Source organism: Pelophylax lessonae (genome assembly GCF_965119305.1).
Source record: "Pelophylax lessonae genome assembly, chromosome: 5".
NCBI classification, from domain to species: domain Eukaryota; kingdom Metazoa; phylum Chordata; class Amphibia; order Anura; family Ranidae; genus Pelophylax; species Pelophylax lessonae.
In genome coordinates, this window is record NC_138772.1 from 2404131 (window position 1) to 2424886 (window position 20756).

The following is a 20756-nucleotide window of genomic DNA, read 5'->3' on the forward strand; positions in this document are numbered from 1 at the left end:
TTCCACTGCAAGTACCGGCTCAGCTCTACTTGGCCCTGCTTGGCCTGGTTTGCTTTTCCACTGCTGGTACCGCATGGTATAGTGTCGGAACGGTTCGGTACGGTACGGTATAGGTTTGCTTTTCCACTAAAGTAGTACTAAAGTTAAGTGGGTGGGATAACAACGGGGTGGGTGGGATTCTCTGACCAATCAGTGGCTAGTAGTGACTGCATGCAAATGATTGTGGGATATGGTACCAGTTTGGTACCTGTTGGAACCACAATCGAGTAGGTACTAATTTTTCAGAGCCGTACCGTACCGTTCGGTTCCATGCAGTGGAAAAGCAAACCTATACCGTACCGTACCGAACCGTTCCGACCCTATACCATGCGGTACCAGCAGTGGAAAAGCACAAAAGCGTGCCGAACCGGTACGGTTCCATGCAGTGGAAAAGCGCCTGTGGCTCCCGGGACGGACATCTAGTCACTCTCTACCATTGCCTGGAGCATAGACAAGCTCCCTTCCTGGCCAACACTCACAGCAGTGGGCATAGGACTTCATTCCCATACAGCCTGAGTGGCTCACACACACATTCTTGGTTCGCTGTGATTTATCTGCCTATCCAGATTGCATCTTCCGTATGTTCTCATAAAAAAAAAAAAAAAAGGGGGGGATTAAAAAAAAATTATAAACGTGTGCACATATTGCAGAGATGTACTGAATACATTTTTTTTAATTATTAAATTTGCCCAGACTAGTAGTGAAATCCTACACATGTACTTGTAAGAGTTTCCATTCCAAAGCAAAAATTAATGCTTTGTAAAAAAAAAAAAAAAAAATAAAAAAAAAACTTTCAAGGAAATAAAAATCTTTGGGTTTTTGTTCTTTTTTTAGACTGTAAACTGGCTTATCTGTGCACGGGGGAACTTCTACTGGTCATGTAATGCTGCTTTTGAATAAGGATCCAGCAAAATGTTTTCATAAGCTAAGTATACAGAATTTTGCATTCAATCCAGCCTAAAAGGCTTACCTATTCCTGCATGATAAATATGATTTTTAATTATTTTTCTCTTTTTTTTTTTTTAAGAAACTTTTTTTTTTTCTTTTTTTTTTACTTTTGTTAAGAAAAATATTATCTCGGAGTAAAAAGAACACGTACAAAATATTTCCTCACAAACCAATAAATCCAAATAGAAAATATGCACAGTATATCTTCACAAACTACAAAAATGTCTCTATATATGTATTGTATAAGGGAAGTATTTCTTTTCTAATGACCTACTGGAAAAAGAAAAAAGTTCATAGAATTTTTTCGTTAATAAAAAAGTTGTTCTAAGAGGAGTTTTTTTCATTATAGTTCGGTAAAGAAGACCTTACAGTTCCTCCTCGACTTTTAGGATCATGCCAGAATATACTTCATTTCCAGACTGTCCCCCTGGCTCACCACCCCCCGATGCTCGAGAGGGAGCCCTGGTTGATGATCCTGGCGCTCGATCGTTTACAAAATGAACAGATCCCCTGCGAGAATGGTTAGTGTCCACCATTCTTTCCAAGGTCTGATTTAAAATCTCAACGTTATCCGCTAATCGTCTACTTTGCTCCACGAGGTTTTCTAAGATGAGGTTTTGCTGCACCATTAAAGAAGTTTGTTGTTGGTACCAAGACGACAAAAGGGTGTTCTGCTGGATCTGACTCTCCATGAGCTGCTTCTCGAAATCGGAGACTTCGTGCTTTCGGCGCGGGTGCGGAGGAGTCTGAGAAAGCCGTCTCATGTAGGCTGATTTCGCCTGGTTTTGAGGGGAGGAAGGAGGTGACGGAGAAGACGCTGAAGTCTGAATAATCACCGGGTGGTCAGACATGTCTGGCTCTGTGGTGACCATTTCTATAGTTTTAAGAGGCACCCATGTGCAACCTGGGCCATTTTCCTCTTCATCTGTGGGAATTGAAAAAAAATAAATAAAATAAAATAAAAAAAATAAAAAGTAATAAAATTACTGACTTCAAAAAGAAAAAAAAAAAAAAGCAGTAGCTAGAGATAAAAAAAAGTAAAACACTTATTTGTCCAAATCTTATAGGTTTGTTTGGCATCTATTTAATCAATAGTAGCTTGATCTATGAATCAGAATTCAATTGGCATTATTCATTTCAACACCAGCTACACAAGAGCAAATTACAACTGTACCCACTTAGGTCTGAATACAGAGAATGCCATGCAATACCAACTACAGTAAAAACTGGACCATTGCTACCACTTCCAAGCCAGAAGACTGCCACCCCTTCTGCCTGAATTACCTGACTGAAGCTCCAGAGCTATGTGAGGTGCATCAAGATCCACATCAACGTCATCATGGTCATCTTCGTCATCATCATTGCCATATCCAGGATAAACGTCACTGTTCGTATCGTTATGCATTCCTGATGGGCTCCTACTCACGCTTCCAGTTACAACGGATCTCTTTATAAGAGCCAGCTTTTCCTTAGTCCGTCTTTTCATATCGTCCCATCTCCTCCTCAGATCTCTGGTGGTTCTCGGAGACCTTGCCACGGTATTGATTTTCTTGGCGATCTCCAACCAGATCCTCTCTCTTGCTGGCTGGCTGAGGTTGACCCTCTCACTTCCGTAGAGTTTTGAGTGGTTTTTGGTTACTTCGGCCACCAATATTTCCAGCTCCAAAGGAGAAAACTTCTCTTTTCTCTTGCGTGGTGCACAGGCCATTCTAAGGTTGCGCCTCTTGTGAAATGAAACAAGAAGGGGCATTTTTGGTACCAGATTCCACAAAAGCCAAAGCACAAAACAAAAATTCTATTTAATTGCAATTCATGCAGCAGGTCTTAGAAGGAACTTTAAGACTCTGTCAGTTTCTAGCGGTTTGGCATGGCTCATATAGGCCAAGGCTGAAGATATGTCACCAGCAAGCCAAGGGTTCTCCAAATGGGTCAATGCTTTTTCGAGTGGTCACAGCATATTAACAAAGGCAATGTTTCTGAGCCACGCAGGATCCCTTTAACAGGCAAGTTAAGGGGTCCTGCGTGGTACCCCAAAACACTGCCTTTGTTATTATGCTGTGACCACTCATATAGGCCAAAACTGAAGATATGTCACCAGCAAGCCAACGATTCTCCAAACGGGACCAAAGCTTTTTCGAGTGGTCACAGCATATTAACAAAGGAAATGTTTCTGAGCCACGCAGGATTCCTTCATCAGGCAAGTTAAGGGGTCCTGCGTGGTACCCCAAAACACTGCCTTTGTTATTATGCTGTGACCACTGAATAGGAGAATCCTTGGTGTGCTGGTGATATATCTTCAGATTTGAATATCTACCCTTTCCAGCCCGATGGTCGCTGCAGCACCCACTGACACCTAACAGCTAATTCCAGGAACGCGTGTTGTTGGGAAAATTTCTATGATATAGGCCAAGGACCCTATTCTTGTAGGGCTTATGGAACGAGCAGCACATCTTCAGTATTCACAGTTGTGTTGTGGGCGTGTCCCATCCATTCCCATCACACTGCATGACTGCACAGGAGATTTTTTAATTGCTTAGTAGCTTGAGATTTACCTGTTGGCTATTCTCTTGCTGTCGTTGCCAATCAATTTCAATAAGCTACAAATAAAAAGGACTGTGGACAAGGGATTCATCTCAAGCTAGCCTGTGATTTAAGATCTCCTCTGCAGTTTAGGTCTCAATGCCCAGGAAATACTGCAGATATGCTGCGTCTCACATTGATTATAACCTAAAAGGGGGCCAGGATCTTGGTGCTGTGTCATTTCATTACAAGGCTCCCGTCGTAGGGGAGCATACGGAAAATTTCCAAGCCCATGCGGAATATGATAGCGTGCAGTCACGCCTCCGACGGGGGGATCTACTTTACTGAAATTACACAAAGCCAGGATACCGACACCAGACAATCAGGATTTCTATTGGTAAAAGTGCATTCTCTGGGCTGTCATCACTATTTAGGGGGTCAGGCATGCAGCCAGTGAATTCTGAAACGTCTATGATCCTGTCCTGCATACCTTTTCCCACGTGAGTGAAGCCAGATTCAAGTTGACAGCCTTGGAGCCTGCACCTTTATAAAGAAGTCCACATTCGCTGCTCTTATATTTTTATTCATTAGATTCCTTTAAAGAAACCCTGTCAGGTTGCAAACAAAGCTCTCCTTGCAAAAGAATAGATACTTCTCCCACTGTCTGTGCCTCTGAATGTCGTTCCATTGGAGGAAGCTTCCTCAGAAGCCTGCTGAGAATCTGACACATCCAGGAATGTCTAATGCACCCCAACCCCATCGAGCTTACTTGCTTCTCCCAGGGACATCCACATCACCTTAGGACACAATAGTGACCTGGAGGTGGATGGGAGGAACCACGGAGAGCAGAAGGCGACCAGGGGATCAACAATCCCAAAGCCATTGGTTTCTTAGAAGACTTCAGAGGAGCATTTCTGTATAACCACTTCAAAATCGTAATATATATATGTATATATATATATATATATATATATACATATACACAGTGGGTACGGAAAGTATTCAGACCCCCTTAAATTTTTCACTCTTTGTTATATTGCAGCCATTTGCTAAAATCATTTAGGTTCATTCTTCTTCCTCATGAATGTACACATAGCACCCCATACTGACAGAAAAACACAGAATTGTTGACATTGTTGCAGATTTATTAAAAAAGAAAAACTGAAATATCACATGGTCCTAAGTATTCAGACCCTTTGCTCAGTCTTTAGTAGAAGCCCCCTTTTGATCTAATACAGCCAGGAGTCTTTTTGGGAAAGATGCAACAAGTCTTTCACACCTGGATTTGGGGATCCTCTGCCATTCCTCCTTGCAGATCCTCTCCAGTTCTGTCAGGTTGGATGGTAAACGTTGGTGGACAGCCATTTTTAGGTCTCTCCAGAGATGCTCAATTGGGTTTAAGTCAGGGCTCTGGCTGGGCCATTCAAGAACAGTCACGGAGTTGTTGTGAAGCCACTCCATTATTCTAGCTGTGTGCTTAGGGTCATTGTCTTGTTGTAAACCTTCGGCCCAGTCTGAGGTCCAGAGCACTCTGGAGAAGGTTTTTGTCCAGGATATCCCTGTACTTGGCCGCATTCATCTTTCCCTCGATTGCAACCAGTCGTCCTGTCCCTGCAGCTGAAAAACACCCCCACAGCATGATGCTGCCACCACCATGCTTCACTGTTGGGACTGTATTGGACAGGTGATGAGCAGTGCCTGGTTTTCTCCACACATACCGCTTAGAATTAAGGCCAAAAAGTTCTATTTTGGTCTCATCAGACCAAAGAATCTTATTTCTCACCATCTTGGAGTCCTTCAGGTGTTTTTTATCAAACTCCATGCGGGCTTTCATGTGTCTTACACTGAGGAGAGGCTTCCGTCGGGCCACTCTGCCATAAAGCCCCGACTGGTGGAGGGCTGCAGTGATGGTTGACTTTCTACAACTTTCTCCCATCTCCTGACTGCATCTCTGGAGCTCAGCCACAGTGATCTTTGGGTTCTTCTTTACCTCTCTCACCAAGGCTCTTCTCCCCCGATAGCTCAGTTTGGTCGGACGGCCAGCTCTAGGAAGGGTTCTGGTCGTCCCAAACCTCTTCCATTTGAGGATTATGGAGGCCACTGTGCTCTTAGGAACCTTAAGTGCAGCAGAAATCTTTTTGTAACCTTGGCCAGATCTGTGCCTTGCCACAATTCTGTCTCTGAGCTCTTCAGGCAGTTCCTTTGACCTCATGATTCTCATTTGCTCTGACATGCATTGTGATCTGGAAGGTCTTATATAGACAGGTGTGTGGCTTTCCTAATCAAGTCCAATCAGTATAATCAAACACAGCTGGACTCAAATGAAGGTGTAGAACCATCTCAAGGATGATCAGAAGAAATGGAAAGCACCTGAGTTAAATATATGAGTGTCACAGCAAAGGGTCTGAATACTTAGGACCATGTGATATTTCAGTTTTTCTTTTTTAATAAATCTGCAACAATGTCAACAATTCTGTGTTTTTCTGTCAGTATGGGGAGCTATGTGTACATTCATGAGGAAGAAGAATGAACTTAAATGATTTTAGCAAATGGCTGCAATATAACAAAGAGTGAAACATTTAAGGGGGTCTGAATACTTTCCGTACCCACTGTATGTATATATATATATATATATATATATATATATATATATATATATATATATATATATGTATGAATGATGCAGGTTTGAAGTAGAATACTGGGGTTATGGCTCAAGCTTTCAGCCATAACCCCGTATTTATTTTTTCGGCTGCTCTCTCAGGAGCCACTGGTATGCTTTCAAAAGAAGCGGGAGGGGACAATGTTCAACCCCCCCCCCCCCCCCCAACCACACTCCTGCCGGTGTTTCTCAGGCTTACCGTCTTTACCGGCGTGCCCGAGAAACGATCCGATGGTGTGGCCGGCTGGTCACAGAGGAGATAAAAGACTTGGAGGACCGGAGAGGACCGGAGAGTCGTAATGTCGTTACTTCTGGTCCAGGGTGGGAGTAAACATTTTTTCAAAGGCAAAAGATCAAAACATTTTTTGATCTTTTGCTTTTAAAAGGTAAAGGAGAGATGTGAGGTCTTTTTGACCCCAGATCTCTCCATAAAGAGGACCTGTCATCCTTTATTTCTATTACAAGGGATATTTACATTCTTTGTAATGGGAATAAAAGTGATTAAAAAAATAAGAAACAAAAAGGGCAGTGTAAAAATTAAAATATAAGAAAAATTGAAAGAGCCCCCATCTTTCCGTGCTCACCTGCAAAAGCGAACGCATACGCAAGTCGCGCACGCATTTGTACAGGTGTTTGCACAACACATGTGAGGTATTGCTGTGAACATTAGAGTGGGAACAATAATTCTAGTGCCCTGCAACTAGATCTCCTCTGCAACTCTAAACAGGTGACCTGTGAACATTTTTAAAGCGTTGCCTATGTAGATTTTTTAGTATCATAGTTTGTCGCCATTCCACGAGTGTGCGCAATTTTAAAGCGCAACATGTTAGATATCTATTTACTTGGCATAACATTGGCTTTCACATTTTATCCCAAAATATTGGGGTATATATATTTTGTTTTTTAAATTTATTAAAGTGTATTTTTTCCCAAAAATTTGCGTTTAAACTGCTGCGCAAATACAGTTACATAAAAATTGCAACCTTCCCCATTTTATTCCTTTGGGTCTCTGCTTAACAAAAATACATATAATGTTTGGGGGTTATAAGTAATTTTCTAGCAAAAAGAAAAAAATATTTTAAATTATTTTAATTTGTAAACAAAAACTGCCAGACAAAGCCTGGTCTTCAAGTGGTTAATTGAGCCTCTTTTGGAGAAGAATTTATTCTTTTACAGGGAGAGTTTTTTTTTTTTTTAACCTGACAAGGTCACTTTAAAGCTCATCTCTAGGCAGACTTAAAGTGATTTTATCAATAAAAATAACAAACGTTATACTTACCTCCTCTGGGCAGTTGGTTTTGTACAGAGCAGCCCCAATCCTCCTCTTCTCGGCTCCCTCTTCAGCTCTCCCTCCCTTTGAGTGCCCCCACAGTAAGCAGCTTTCTATGGGGGCACCCGAGCCGATGCACAGCTCCCTGTATCCATTCAAATATGGAGCTGCGGTTCGGCCCTGCCCCCTCTCATTGGCTAACTGACTTTGACCGACAGCAGTGGCAGACAATGACGCTGTTGTGTCTTAGCCAATGAGGATGGAGTCCCGGATGGCTGACACAGTCATGGACATCCCTGGATCAAGAGGGGGCTCAGGTAAGCATTAGGGGGGGGGGGGGGCTGCTGCACACAGAAGGTTTTCTTATTTTAATGCACAGAATGCACCTTCTGCCTTTACAACCCATTAAAAAAAAAAAAAACACTAAATAATCCTACAGCTAGTGTAAGTACCTGAATAGGTCCTGATATTATAATCCCATAATGCTCTGCGGGGATGGGCGCACTCTGAGCCAATCAGGGCTTTGTTAATTTGTACTTTGTGACTATACTGAGAGGAGAAGCCAGCGTTATCAGTGTGCTGCTCCTTCAATGTCCCATATCAGCCTGCGGCGGGTTCCCGTAAAGAAATATGGGGGGGGGGGGGGGGCTACATATGCTGACCCCCTGAACATTCTAGGTGCCCGGCTGTTATTCTGATCCAGTGGCCTAAAGCCAAAGTCATTCATACAATACTGCATAAAACAGAACGGCAGCCAGGCAACTAAATATTTTCAGGAGAGCTCAGCAGTGGCTGTCTACGCGTTTCAAACTATTTTAGGTTACCTGCAGTGTAGTCTGTAGGGTGATCCACCAACCCGGCTGTAATGTCTAAAAGAAGTCTGCAGACCGACTGAACAGAATTATACATTCTTTGGCAGGTGACATACATACATCTCAGTTCTGTAATAAGCTTGTTACCTGGAGTTCAGCTTTAAAGCAAACACGTGCTTGTTTGTAGAGGACAAAGCAAAAGGATCTCTTAATGCCCCCTTTCCAGCAGCTCAGCCAAACCTTCCTTCCTCACTACGGTTGATGTGATCCACCACCAGGAGCGAGGAAGGGGGAAATAGTTGATAGGGATAGAAGGCTGAGGACTCTCCGACCTGCCCACATGTGACAATGATGAGCCAATCACCAAGTGCCAAAGTTGTCACATGGAGGTAGAGGGGAAAGAGGGGTAAGTCACATGCTCCCCCCTACCGAAAAGTATGGGGTTATTCTTCGCACTCAAAACAGCTGAATGGAGCAGTCATGGGGTGAAGGTGAGCAGGTGCTACTGGGTAGGGGTGCATTAAAGTGACCCTGTTGGATTGCGCTCTATGGACAAAGTACGGGTTTGCTTTAAGGTAAAACTGTGGCCAGGCTGTGGACATTAAATTATTTATATATGTAGTTACCATGGAGCGATTCATCCTCAAAGTTCTGTGAAAAAATATTTTCAATGTTGTTTCTCCTTGTTAGACGGTTATTGTTCTCCCCTCCCCAGCTGGAAGACGGCAGTCTGACAGCCTTCTAATCTGTAATATAAACACAGAGCAGGAGCACAGTGAGAGGGGAGAGCAGAGTGCGGAGACCGGACTTGTAAGGTCTTCATTGAATCATGTTTCAGGATGAAGTGCTCAACAGTGCCAGCAGCTACAGAGGTCACTGAGGGCTGGTCTCACAGCTTGTTAAGAATATGTACAAATTTAAATGTCAATCTGGTCACAGTTCTACCTTAAGGTCATCTGATTAAGCATGATCAAACAAAGGAAAAGTAGTAACAAGGCGCAGTCACACCCTCAATTTGTGCATATTCGAGCTCTTAGAGTGAACCTGATCTAGCCTACCATGCGCCAAGGCTTAGAACATTTCTATGCCGCACTCAAAAAGCTCATTGCATGACCAAGAAAAAAATTACACCTCTAGAGATTTCACTGGAACATCCACCAAAGGGCATTGCCGTTACTAAAGTTATACTAAACTCTACTTATACCATGTTATCAATATTATGTCAAAAGTTTAGGACTGTTTGGCCAAACTTTGAACCACCAAGGTATCAGTCTTCTTATAGACACCATCAGGTCTAGGAACCCACATTGGAATGGACCAAGTCAAGGCATTAATAGATAAAAACACTAACAAGCCGCATTTTAGGTTTACTCCAGAGTACCTAAATGAAACCTTCATGATGGACTTCTGTTGCCCTAATGACATCTTCTCAATGAACTTCTATTGCTTCAATGACACCCTTCTAAAGAATTTTGATTGTCCCTCCTATTAGGCTATTTGTCCAATGACCGCCACATAACTGACATCTATGGCTCCAGCGACCCCTGACAATGGACATCTATATGTCTCTATGGATGCCAATGAGACCCTCATAATGGGCATCTATGGATCAAAGGAGATCCTTATAATGGACATCTATGGCTCCAATGTGACCCTTATAATAGACATCTATGGCTCCAATGTGGCCCTTATAATGGACATCTATGGCTCCAATGTGACCCTTATAATGGACATCTATGGCTCCAATGAAACCCTTATAATGGGCATCTTTGGCTCCAATGTGACCCTGATAATGGACATCTATGGCTCCTATGTGACCCTTATAATGGACATCTATGGCTCTAATGAGACCCTTATAATGGACATCTATGGCTCTAATGAGACCCTTATAATGGACATCTATGGCTCCAATGTGACCCTTATAATGGACATCTATGGCTACAATGAAACCCTTAGAATGGGTATCTTTGGCTCCAACAAGACGCTTATAATGGACATCTAAGTCTCCAATGTGACCCTTATAATGGACATCTATGGCTCCAATGAAACCCTTATAATGGGCATCTTTGGCTCCAATGAGACCCTTATAATGGACATCTATGGCTCCTATGTGACCCTTATAATGGACATCTATGGCACCAATGAGACCCTTATAATAGACATCTATGGCTCCACTGACAACCTCATAATAGACATCTATGGCTCCATTGACAACCTCATAACGGACATCTATGGTTCCATTGACAACCTCATAATGGGCTTCTATGGCTCCATTGACAACCTCATAATGGACTTATATGGCTCCATTGACAACCTCATAATGGACTTTTATGGCTCCAATGACAACCTTACAATGGACTTCTATTGCTCGAACGACACCCTTGCAATGATTTCTACTTTAAGGGCAAAATTCTACCTTGTGATGTCATGAACAATGGAACAGTGGCCAAAAACAGAGACATATATACAGTATATACACACACATACGTGTCAAAAAAATAAGAACAAATATACTTGAAAAATAAAGGAAGATTGCTACAAAAAGCAGATTTTTTTTATATATACTGCAGATAACGGCTTCCTACATTTATGAACAAACAAGTAAAATACAATTAAAATCATCTTGTATTTTAAGGACGTGGATATTGTTATATTCTTGTTTATGAGACACTAATAACGGTTTACAGCATCTTTTACTGGACCAACGTTAACGTTTTATTAATGTCATAGCAATGGGATGCATTAAGGCAATCTGCATAACGACATTCAAAATTCATGTATCTGAAGATAATACAAGTAAAAAAACTAACTTGTGTTTAAACCTATAAAAATGTTAGTATATGCATTAATATAAAAGGACTGCTTAGGGCTATGGGGGAAAGAAATGAAAATATTGTATTAGGCTTCTTTCCAAGAGGATTCATTTACAAAATTAGGGCATTTGAGTGGCTACTGCTCCCATAGCTAAACGGGAAGAACCAGGAGCGCAAAAAAAAAAAAAAAACCTCCCATAATGCAACAGGTGCTTCCTTGTGGCGTACACTCCTATTTGTCTAATGAGATTCTTATAATGGACATCTATGGCTCCAATAAACCCCTCTTGATAAACTTCTGTGTGTCCAATGAGACCCTTACAATGGACATCTATGGCTCCAATGACCCCCCTCTCGATAAACTTCTATGTGTCCAATGAGACCCTTACAATGGACATCTATGGCTCCAACGACCCCCTCATAATAAATTTATATTTGTCCAATGAGACCCTTATAATGTCTCATGGCTCCATTGAACTGACTGGTCTTGCATAGTATGTAATGACATCAGATTGCCGGAGACTGACCGAGTGATGGAGAGGAGAGAAGTGGCTTCAGGGGACTGGTTGTACTGGTTTGAGGAAGCCTGCATGAGCGAGGGATCAGATCTGCTTTTTATGCTTCCCCTAGACAACAAAAAAAATGGATTTTTGTAAAATCTTACCGTAAAATCCTTTTCTCTTAAGCTCATTGACAGACGTAGTCCTCGTTGATTCAACACACTCGGGTTATGCTGCCCTCTACAGGAGTAGGACTAGACAGGAAAGAAAACGTTCTGGCCACACCTTAGGGGCAGTCCCAGAGGGTATATCCTCTCACTTCCTGCTCTAGCAAATCAGTTATGTCACAAAGCAGTGTTTAGAGAATTTAACCCAACCCAACTCAAAAACAGAGGGGCGGGTACTACGTCTGTCAATGAGCTTAAGAGAAAAGGATTTTACGGTAAGATTTTACAAAAATCCATTTTTCTCTGTCGCTCATTGACAGACGTAGTCCTCGTTGATTCAACACACTCGGGACGTCCCAAAGCAGTACCACAAATGAGGGGTGGGAAAATGGAAAACAAATCCAATCTAGAAGGTCCAACCGGTGCCAACTAGAAGTTTTCAAAGCTCATCAATTAAAGATGAGATTCAACAGAAAATTCCAACAGAAAACAACCCTCGAGGTAGACCACCGGTCTCCTCAAATTGCGGCCTGCAAACCTTGTGGCCAAATGAGGCATCCACCGATGCCATCACATAAATCTTATAAAATTTTGTAAAGGTATGTACCGACGACTAGATAGCCGCCTTACATACCTGGACCACTGAGGCCTGATGGCGGAAGGCCCAGGAGTACTGAGCGCTCGAGTGAAGTGCGCCCTAACAGGGAACGGAGGATTCCGACCCTTAATAGAATAAGCCTGTACCACTGTCTGTCTAATCCATTTGGAGATAGTCGCGGCAGATGCAGGCAACCCCTTTCTGGGGCCATCCGTGATCACAAAAAGTGAATCCGTCTTACGGAATGATTCCGTAGCCTTCAGGTATACCCTGATTGCCCGAACCACATCTAAGGAATGCAACGCATGTTCCTGATGATGATTGGGCTGAGGACACAAGGAAGGTAGTACAATATCTTCATTCAGATGAAGCCTGAAACCACCTTTGGGAGAAAGGATGGCTTAGGATGAAGAACTACCTTATCCCTCTGAATCACTAAATATGGGGACTGGTCTGACAATGCAGCCAGCTCTGACACCCTGCGTGCAGAAGTGATAGCCACCAAGAAGGCCACCTTCTGGAATAAAGTAAACAAGGGAATCTCCCTGATGCTTTCAAAGGGAGGTTTCTTCATAAACGACAACCAAATTAAAATCCCAGGGAGATAAGGGCGCGCGGACTGGCAGAACCAGGCGGGCGCCAACTCCTGACAGTACCCCTCTCCACCGAGGTGGGAGGGCTGTCGACCAATCCGGACGCCGTGACTCATGGTCTTTGGCGTTTCAGAGAGACGTTTAACTCGCAGGGTCAGTCCCCGTCCAGTGGGACTATGTCGCGGCCGACCCAGCGCGGAGCTATGGCCTGCACGCGCTCGTAGGCTGAACTGGGGTGACCACTGGATCTCAACATCCAGCCCGTCGCCCAGTTCAGCTTTCTTGCTTGAAGATCTCACAGGAACACTGGAGAAAAAAAGCTGTCTAAAAAATCTTTCTAAGAAAAAAATCCTGCCAGTACCGAAGATCCCAGCAAGGTATCTAGGTCCTTACTCCTAACTAGACAGAAAAAAACTGATTTGCTAGAGCAGGAAGTGAGAGGATATACCCTCTGGGACTGCCCCTAGGGTGTGGCCAGAACATTTTCTTTCCTGTCTAGTCCTACTCCTGTAGAGGGCAGCATAACCAGAGTGTGTTGAATCAACGAGGACTACGTCTGTCAATGAGCGACAGAGAAACAAGCCTTTAACCCTTTAAGTGTGGGAGGAGCTTCACTGCAAGGGTAATTTTTCTTTAGAAGTTCAGCTTTTATTGGCTGTATTAAGTGACGTTGACACTAGATAATTCCAGGTGATAGGCCTGAGTGTACTGCACCAGATAAGTCTATGTGAAGGTAACGTATGAAAAGACCCTACTGAAAGAAAACTAAAGCTCTAGTTTAAAACAACTTACCTAACTTTACTACTGGATTCCATGATCACGTGACTACTCTGACCCACTGCTCTTCCACAGTTCAATGGGCTAGGGGCAGAGAATGCAAGGTTCTGCCGAAGTCACAGATCAAAAAGGAGGAACTTTATCTTCATAAAAACCCCACTCAAGCGTTAGACGGAGACACAGGGATAAATTATGTCCATTGCCAATCACTGCCAGAAAACGCTGGTATTGTGGAAGGATGAACAGGAGCGTAGCAGCTGGATTGTGACTTTGGGACTGCAGGTACACCTTGTGTCAACTTGTCATCCGAAATCCCTTATGTCTGAAGAAACTGACCACACTAGGACAGATCTGCTTCCTTGCCTAGCATGGCCAGTTACAAACAGGAAAGGGGTTGTTTCCTAAGGGGACTAGCAGGGATCACTGAATATTTATGACTGATATTGCTTAGGGATTAAAGAGAGACTTAATGAATTAGTAACAAACATTTCAGTTAGGGTTAACATAAACTTTAATGACACGTTGGTGACCACCGGATACTTCAAAAATAGTACATGGAATGGGAGGTAAAGGGTCATCAAATTAGTTGTAAGTACACATGCTAGGTACTTGTCAGGCTCTTGAACAAACTAGTATTCTTAATTGCGATCACTAGACAGAAAGTTGGCTGCACCTAGAAAACAACTGTACCCTACCCCATTATAATTTCAAGTGGAACTTCTATGGCTCCATTTACCCACTTATAATGGACCTCTACTGCTCCAATTACCACCTCATAATGGACTTCTACTGCTCCAATGACCACCTCATAATGGACTTCTACTGCTCCAAAGACCACCTCATAATGGACTTCTACTGCTCCAATGACCAACTCATAATGGACTTCTACTGCTTTAAAGACCACCTCATAATGGACTTCTACTGCTCCAATGACCACCTCATAATGGACTTCTACTGCTCCAAAGACCACCTCATAATGGACTTCTACTGCTCCAAAGACCACCTCATAATGTACTTCTACTGCTCCAATGACCACCTCATAATGGACTTCTACTGCTCCAATGACCACCTCATAATGGACTTTTACTGCTCCACAGACCACCTCATAATGGACTTCTACTGCTCCAATGACCACCTCATAATGGACTTCTACTGCTCCAATGACCACCTCATAATGGACTTCTACTGCTCCAAAGACCACCTCATAATGGACTTCGACTGCTCCAAAGACCACCTCATAATGACTTCAACTGCTCCAAAGACCACCTCATAATGGATTTCGACTGCTCCAAAGACCACCTCATAATGGACTTCGACTGCTCCAAAGACCACCTCATAATGGACTTCTACTGCTTCAAAGAAAACCTCATAATGGATTTCGACTGCTCCAAAGAAAACCTCATAATGGACTTTGACTGCTCTAATTACCACCTCATAATCAAAGACCACCTCATAATGGACTTCGACTGCTCTAATGACCACCTCATAATCTACTTCTACTGCTCTAATGACCACCTCATAATGGACTTCTACTGCTTCAATGACAACCTCTTAGTGGACATTTATGGCTCCCTCATAATGGGCTTTTATGTCTCCAATGACCTCCTCACAATGGACTTCTACGGCTCCAATAACCCCCTCTAAATGGACTTCTATGGCTCCAACAACATCCTCATAATGGACTTCTTTGATCCAATATCACCCTCATAATGGACTTCTATGGCTCCAATGACACCCTTACAATGGACTTCTAAGGCTCCAATGACTCCCTCTTAATGGACTTCTATGGCTCCAACGACATTCTCATAATGGACTTCTTTGATCCAATGGCACCCTTATAATTGACTTCATTTGCCCCAATGACCCCCTCATAATGGACTTCTATGGCTCCAATGACACCCTTACAATGGACTTCTGTGTCTTCAATGACCTCCTCAAAATCGATTTCAACAGCCGATGACCTCTTCATAATGGACTTTTATGGCTCCAATGACCCCCTCATAATTAACTTCCATGACTCCAATGACCCCCTCATAATTGACTTCCCTGGCTCCAATGACCCCCTCACTATGGCTCCCATGACTCACCAGTGTGGGGAAGGATTAGTCTGTTGGGTTTGTATTGTCTGTGTCTCTGCTGGGGAAAATGTGCCTCACCCCCTGTACCAGTGACAAAAATATTTGGGGGAAAATCTACTTGAATACTGTGAGGAGAAATCTCACCTTTGGTAGTGGTCACTGGCACAGGTGACCACATAGGAGGACATCCCATTACCTCTTGCTCTAGTGACTAAAACCAATGGTCACAGTTACCCATACTCACAGCTACCACCAGGGCAGGAATCTAGAGGCAATCTCCCTATAAAGAATTTGCACAATAAAACTGAAATAAAAATACCATCTGAAGTCAAGGCACACAGATGAAATACATATATCACATTCATTTTACCTGCAAAAGGATTTGCAATTCTGTCCATCCAGTCCTGAGCTTTAAACCGCTCTGCTACACAGCATGGCTTTTTCAGGCAGGGGAGGAGACCTGATTTTTATCTGTTTAAGTTCAGTAACACTTGTCCCTCCCCCAGCCAGTGATTGGACAGTAAACAGAGGAGGAGCGGAGTGAGTATGTCTGTCTTTTACTCTGCTCTCTATTTACCTTATCAGCATATTATGTTGTTGAACAATTGGCTTCTTGTGCTACTTCTTCCTTCTCCTAGTCTGAGTGCTGCTGTACAGGGCCTGCAAGAGGCTGATAACAAGTAAAATTCAGGCAGTCACATGCTTTGTATATCTGCCTGGAGCTCAGATTTAAAGAAGAAAATATAAAAGTGGTTTTGGATGTGTTTCACCTAAAGGATATCACTATTCTCACCCCGCAAAGGAAAAAAACACAATGTGATCGGATTTATTTGCACACCTATGGTGGTGATTAAAACATTTCTGAAAAATTTTAATATCCAATCATCACTTACAGCAACCACATTAATATTTCAGTCAGTTTACTGTCCTTCAGACTTTTGGGGGGCCGAACTGTGGCCATTGGGAGTTGAAAAGGTCCCAACATCAGTGGAAAAAAACAATGCCCTGGCATTGGTGTCATTGGGAGAACCTGCGTCCCATAATTGGTGTCACTGGGAGAACCTGCGTCCCATAACTGGTGTCATTGGGAGAACCTGCGTCCCATAACTGGTGTCATTGGGAGAACCTGCGTCCCATAACTGGTGTCATTGGGAGAACCTGCGTCCCATAACTGGTGTCATTGGGAGAACCTGCATCCCATAACTGGTGTCATTGGGAGAACCTGCGTCCCATAATTGGTATCATTGGGAGAACCTGCGTCTCATAACTGGTGTCATTGGGAGAACCTGCGTCCCATAACTGGTGTCATTGGGAGAACCTGCGTCCCATAACTGGTGTCATTGGGAGAACCTGCGTCCCATAACTGGTGTCATTGGGAGAACCTGCGTCCCATAATTGGTGTCATTGGGAGAACCTGCGTCCCATAACTGGTGTCATTGGGAGAAATCGCATCCCGTCATTGAGAGAAATTGTCTCCCATCATTGGTGTCACTGAGAGAAATTGCATCCCGACATTGGAAGAAATTGTGTCCCATGATTGGGAGAAACGGCGTCCCATCGAGAGAAACGGTCTCCCATCGAGAGAAACGGTCTCCCATCAAGAGAAACAGTCTCCCATCAAGAGAAACGGTCTCCCATCAAGAGAAACGGTCTCCCATCGGGAGAAATTGCGTCCCATCATTGGGAGAAATTGCGTCCCATCATTTGTGTCATTGGAAGAAACTGTCTCCCATCATTTGTGTCCTTGGAAGAAACTGTCTTCCATCATTTGTGTCATTGGAAGAAACTGTCTCCCATCATTTGTGACATTGGGAGAAATTGCCTCCCATCACTGGGAGGAAATGCCTCCCATCACTGGGAGGAAATGCCTCCCATCATTAGGAGAAATTGTCTCCCATCCTTGAGGTCATTGAGAGAAATTGTATCCCGACATTGGCAGAAACTGCCTCCCATCATTGGGAGAAATTGTCTCTCATCATGGGGAGAAATTGTCCCCCATCATTGAGGTCATTGAGAGAAATTGCATCCCAACATTGGGAGAAACTGTGCCCCATCATTGGGAAAAATTGCGTCCCATAATTGGTGTCATTGGGATTATTCTCCAAGGATCGAAGAGTGCCCCAAGGGCCAGATAAAAGTAAGCAAAGGGCTGCATCTGGCCCCCGGACGCAGTTTGGAGACCGATGCCTTAGATCTCACACTACAGATATACAGCTATAGGAGTGCCTAGGCACCCTCACATACTAGGAAGTGTACTGCTTATATTCAGGAGGAATCCTAGACAAAAAGGTAATTTATTTATTTATTTTTTTTGCTTGGACACATTTTGCATATCTGAATATTCTCTATAAGAATTTCACTTTAATTCCTGCATTCATAGATCACTGCTGGTAGCGCTTCAGTCGCTCTCACTACTAACGAGTAAAAAAAAACAAAAAGCATGTAGCCAGCAATATGTCAAGAAATCCTCCAACTTTCCGCGCACAGCACATCCTTTTGTACCACCATCTGAGGTTTGGCTGTAATCTGACGCCGACTTGGCAGACCACAAACATTAATGTGAACTAAATTTGCACGTCAAATCATTTAGAATTAGAAGCATGATTCTTCCTACAATCCGCGAGTCGCAGACAGAATTACATCGAACATGGCGTCCTTTATCGCAGGTGCGGGAGACTCGGCGGAAGCCGTGCCAACGGGATTCTCACCGAAAAATAAAAAAAAATGGAGAAGACTTGAAGGCAGTGACCTTTGTAGACGTGGCGTGTGGATAAACTCTACAGACAGGAGATGAAGGAAGCAGATGGCGTGTCTCCAGGAGAGGAGCTCATGTTTAATGCACAAAGTGAAGACTTCCAGGTAAGTCCTTTTATCTCCCCTGCTACGCCACTTAACACTGAGATATGGTAATTGCAAGATACTTTTCCCATGTTAATGAATTTTAATTATCTTTCATTCAGATGATCTGAACGCTCTAATAAAAGATGGGAACATCTGCAGCTGCCTGTATCATCAATTCAGAGGCGGCTCAACTCGGAAAATTCGTAAAATGAATACATTATATTTTTACTGCCGCCCTATCTTTTATTTTTTTTGTGGTGGCCACATATGTATTGATAATTGAAGATTCAATCGATCATTACATGGGACTAAAATGATTGTTCTAAGTAAAAAAAAAAAAAATAATTAATTCAGAGATCTTCCATCTAACCGATTTAAAGAGTTCTTGATTGATGTCAAAGGTCAGTCTCTTTGGCTTGCTCTAATATATTATCTAATGATATACTGCGCTACAAGACCTTACATTGAACAGCTGCAAACACCACAACTAGACAAATCGTTGTACAACGAAAAAAAATGTACAATGGAAAAAAAAAAAAAAATATATATATATATAAATAGAACTTTTTATATATTTTTCTTATTATTATTATTATACGGGATTTATACAACGCCAACAGTTTGCGCAGCGCTTTACAACATGAGGACGGACAGTCCGGTTACAACACAATTCAATACAGGAGTCCGAGAGCCCTTCTCCTTAGAGCTTACAATCTAGGAGGAAGGGTACATGCACCATACTTATCTGGTACCTTTCTCCAGGTACTTCTTCCCAACCTTTAACCCTAAATCCCCCCCCCCACACACACACACAATTTTTTTTTCCGACTTGGGATGTAATGTGGGACTATTTGTTTATTGATGCAAGGTGGGAAGAGAGACCGACAGTCAACTGTCCAGCCTCAGTTACCGGGGGGGGGACACACCTTTTGACCGTCCATGGTCCAAAACCTCAATACAAAGAGTTTCACCAGATTTCCTCAGTTAACTTTGAATATTTATTATTCCTGATTGCTTTGGTAATAGGGATGCACCAATATACTGGCCAAAATAAAATGGTTATGGGCGCTTTCCTGACCCCCCCCCCCTTTTTTTCCAGACTCTGGATGTAATGTGGGACTTTTCCTTTATTGATGCAAGGTAGGAAAAGAGAGTGACAGTCAATTGTTTTGGTAATAGGGATGCACCAATATATTGGCCAAAAAAAAAAAAATGGTTGTGGGCGACTTCCTGACCCTCTATGCCAGTGTGCAGGGAGAGAGAGGGGGGGGGGGTGTCCCTTCCCTCCAATGAGCTCTCATCACTCAGCCTCAGTTACCTTGGCAGGTGGGGGCTATGACCTTTCATGGTCCAACACTTCAATACACAAAGTTTCACCAGATTTCCTCAGATAACTTTGAATATGTATTGTTCCTTATTGCTTTGGTAATCGGGAGGCACCAATATATTGGCCAAAAAAAAATGGTTATGGGCGCTTTCCTGAACCCCCCCCCTTTTTTTTTTCCAGACTTGGGATGTAATGTGGGACTTTTCCTTTATTGATGCAAGGTAGGAAAAGAGATTGACAGTCAATTGTTCAGCCTCAGTTACCTGGGGGGGCTTATGACCTTCCATGGTCCAAAACCTCAATACAAAGAGTTTCACCAGATTTCCTCAGTTAACTTTGAATATTTATTGTTCCTGATTGCTTTGGCAATAGGGATGCACCAATATATTGGCCAAAATAAAATGGTTATGGGCGCTTTCTTGACCCTATGCCCCCTCCGCCCCATTTGTTTTCCCGACTGGGGATGTAATGTGGAACTATTCATTTATTGATGCAAAGTGGGAAGAGAGACTGACAGTCAATTGTTCAGCCTCAGTTACCTTGGGGGGGACCCTAAAATGGTTATGGGCGCTTTCCTGACCCTACGCCCCCCCCCCCCCCCCAATTTGTTTTCCCGACTGGGGTTGTAATGTGGAACTATTCATTTATTGATGCAAGGTGGGAAGAGAGATTGACAGTCAGTTGTTCAGCCTCAGTTACCTGAGAGAGGACACATCTTATGACCTTCCATGGTCCAAAACCTCAATACAAAGAGTTTCACCAGATTTCCTCAGTTAACTTTGAATATTTATTGTTCCTGATTGCTTTGGTA

General features: G+C 43.1%; 1 protein-coding gene across 1 annotated transcript in view; it reads right to left on the minus strand.

Annotated features, from left to right (window-relative positions):
- Positions 1-1074: 1074 nt before the first annotated feature.
- The window catches only part of TSNARE1 (t-SNARE domain containing 1), a 382306-nt gene continuing 362624 nt past the window's right edge, over positions 1075-20756 (minus strand). The window contains exons 11-12 of the mRNA XM_082257510.1: positions 2272-2710; positions 1075-1912 (exon numbers count right to left, since the gene is read on the minus strand). Coding sequence (XP_082113636.1) covers positions 1353-1912; positions 2272-2710 — 999 coding nt within the window. The 3' untranslated portion in view covers positions 1075-1352. The remainder of the gene's footprint in view (positions 1913-2271; positions 2711-20756) is intronic.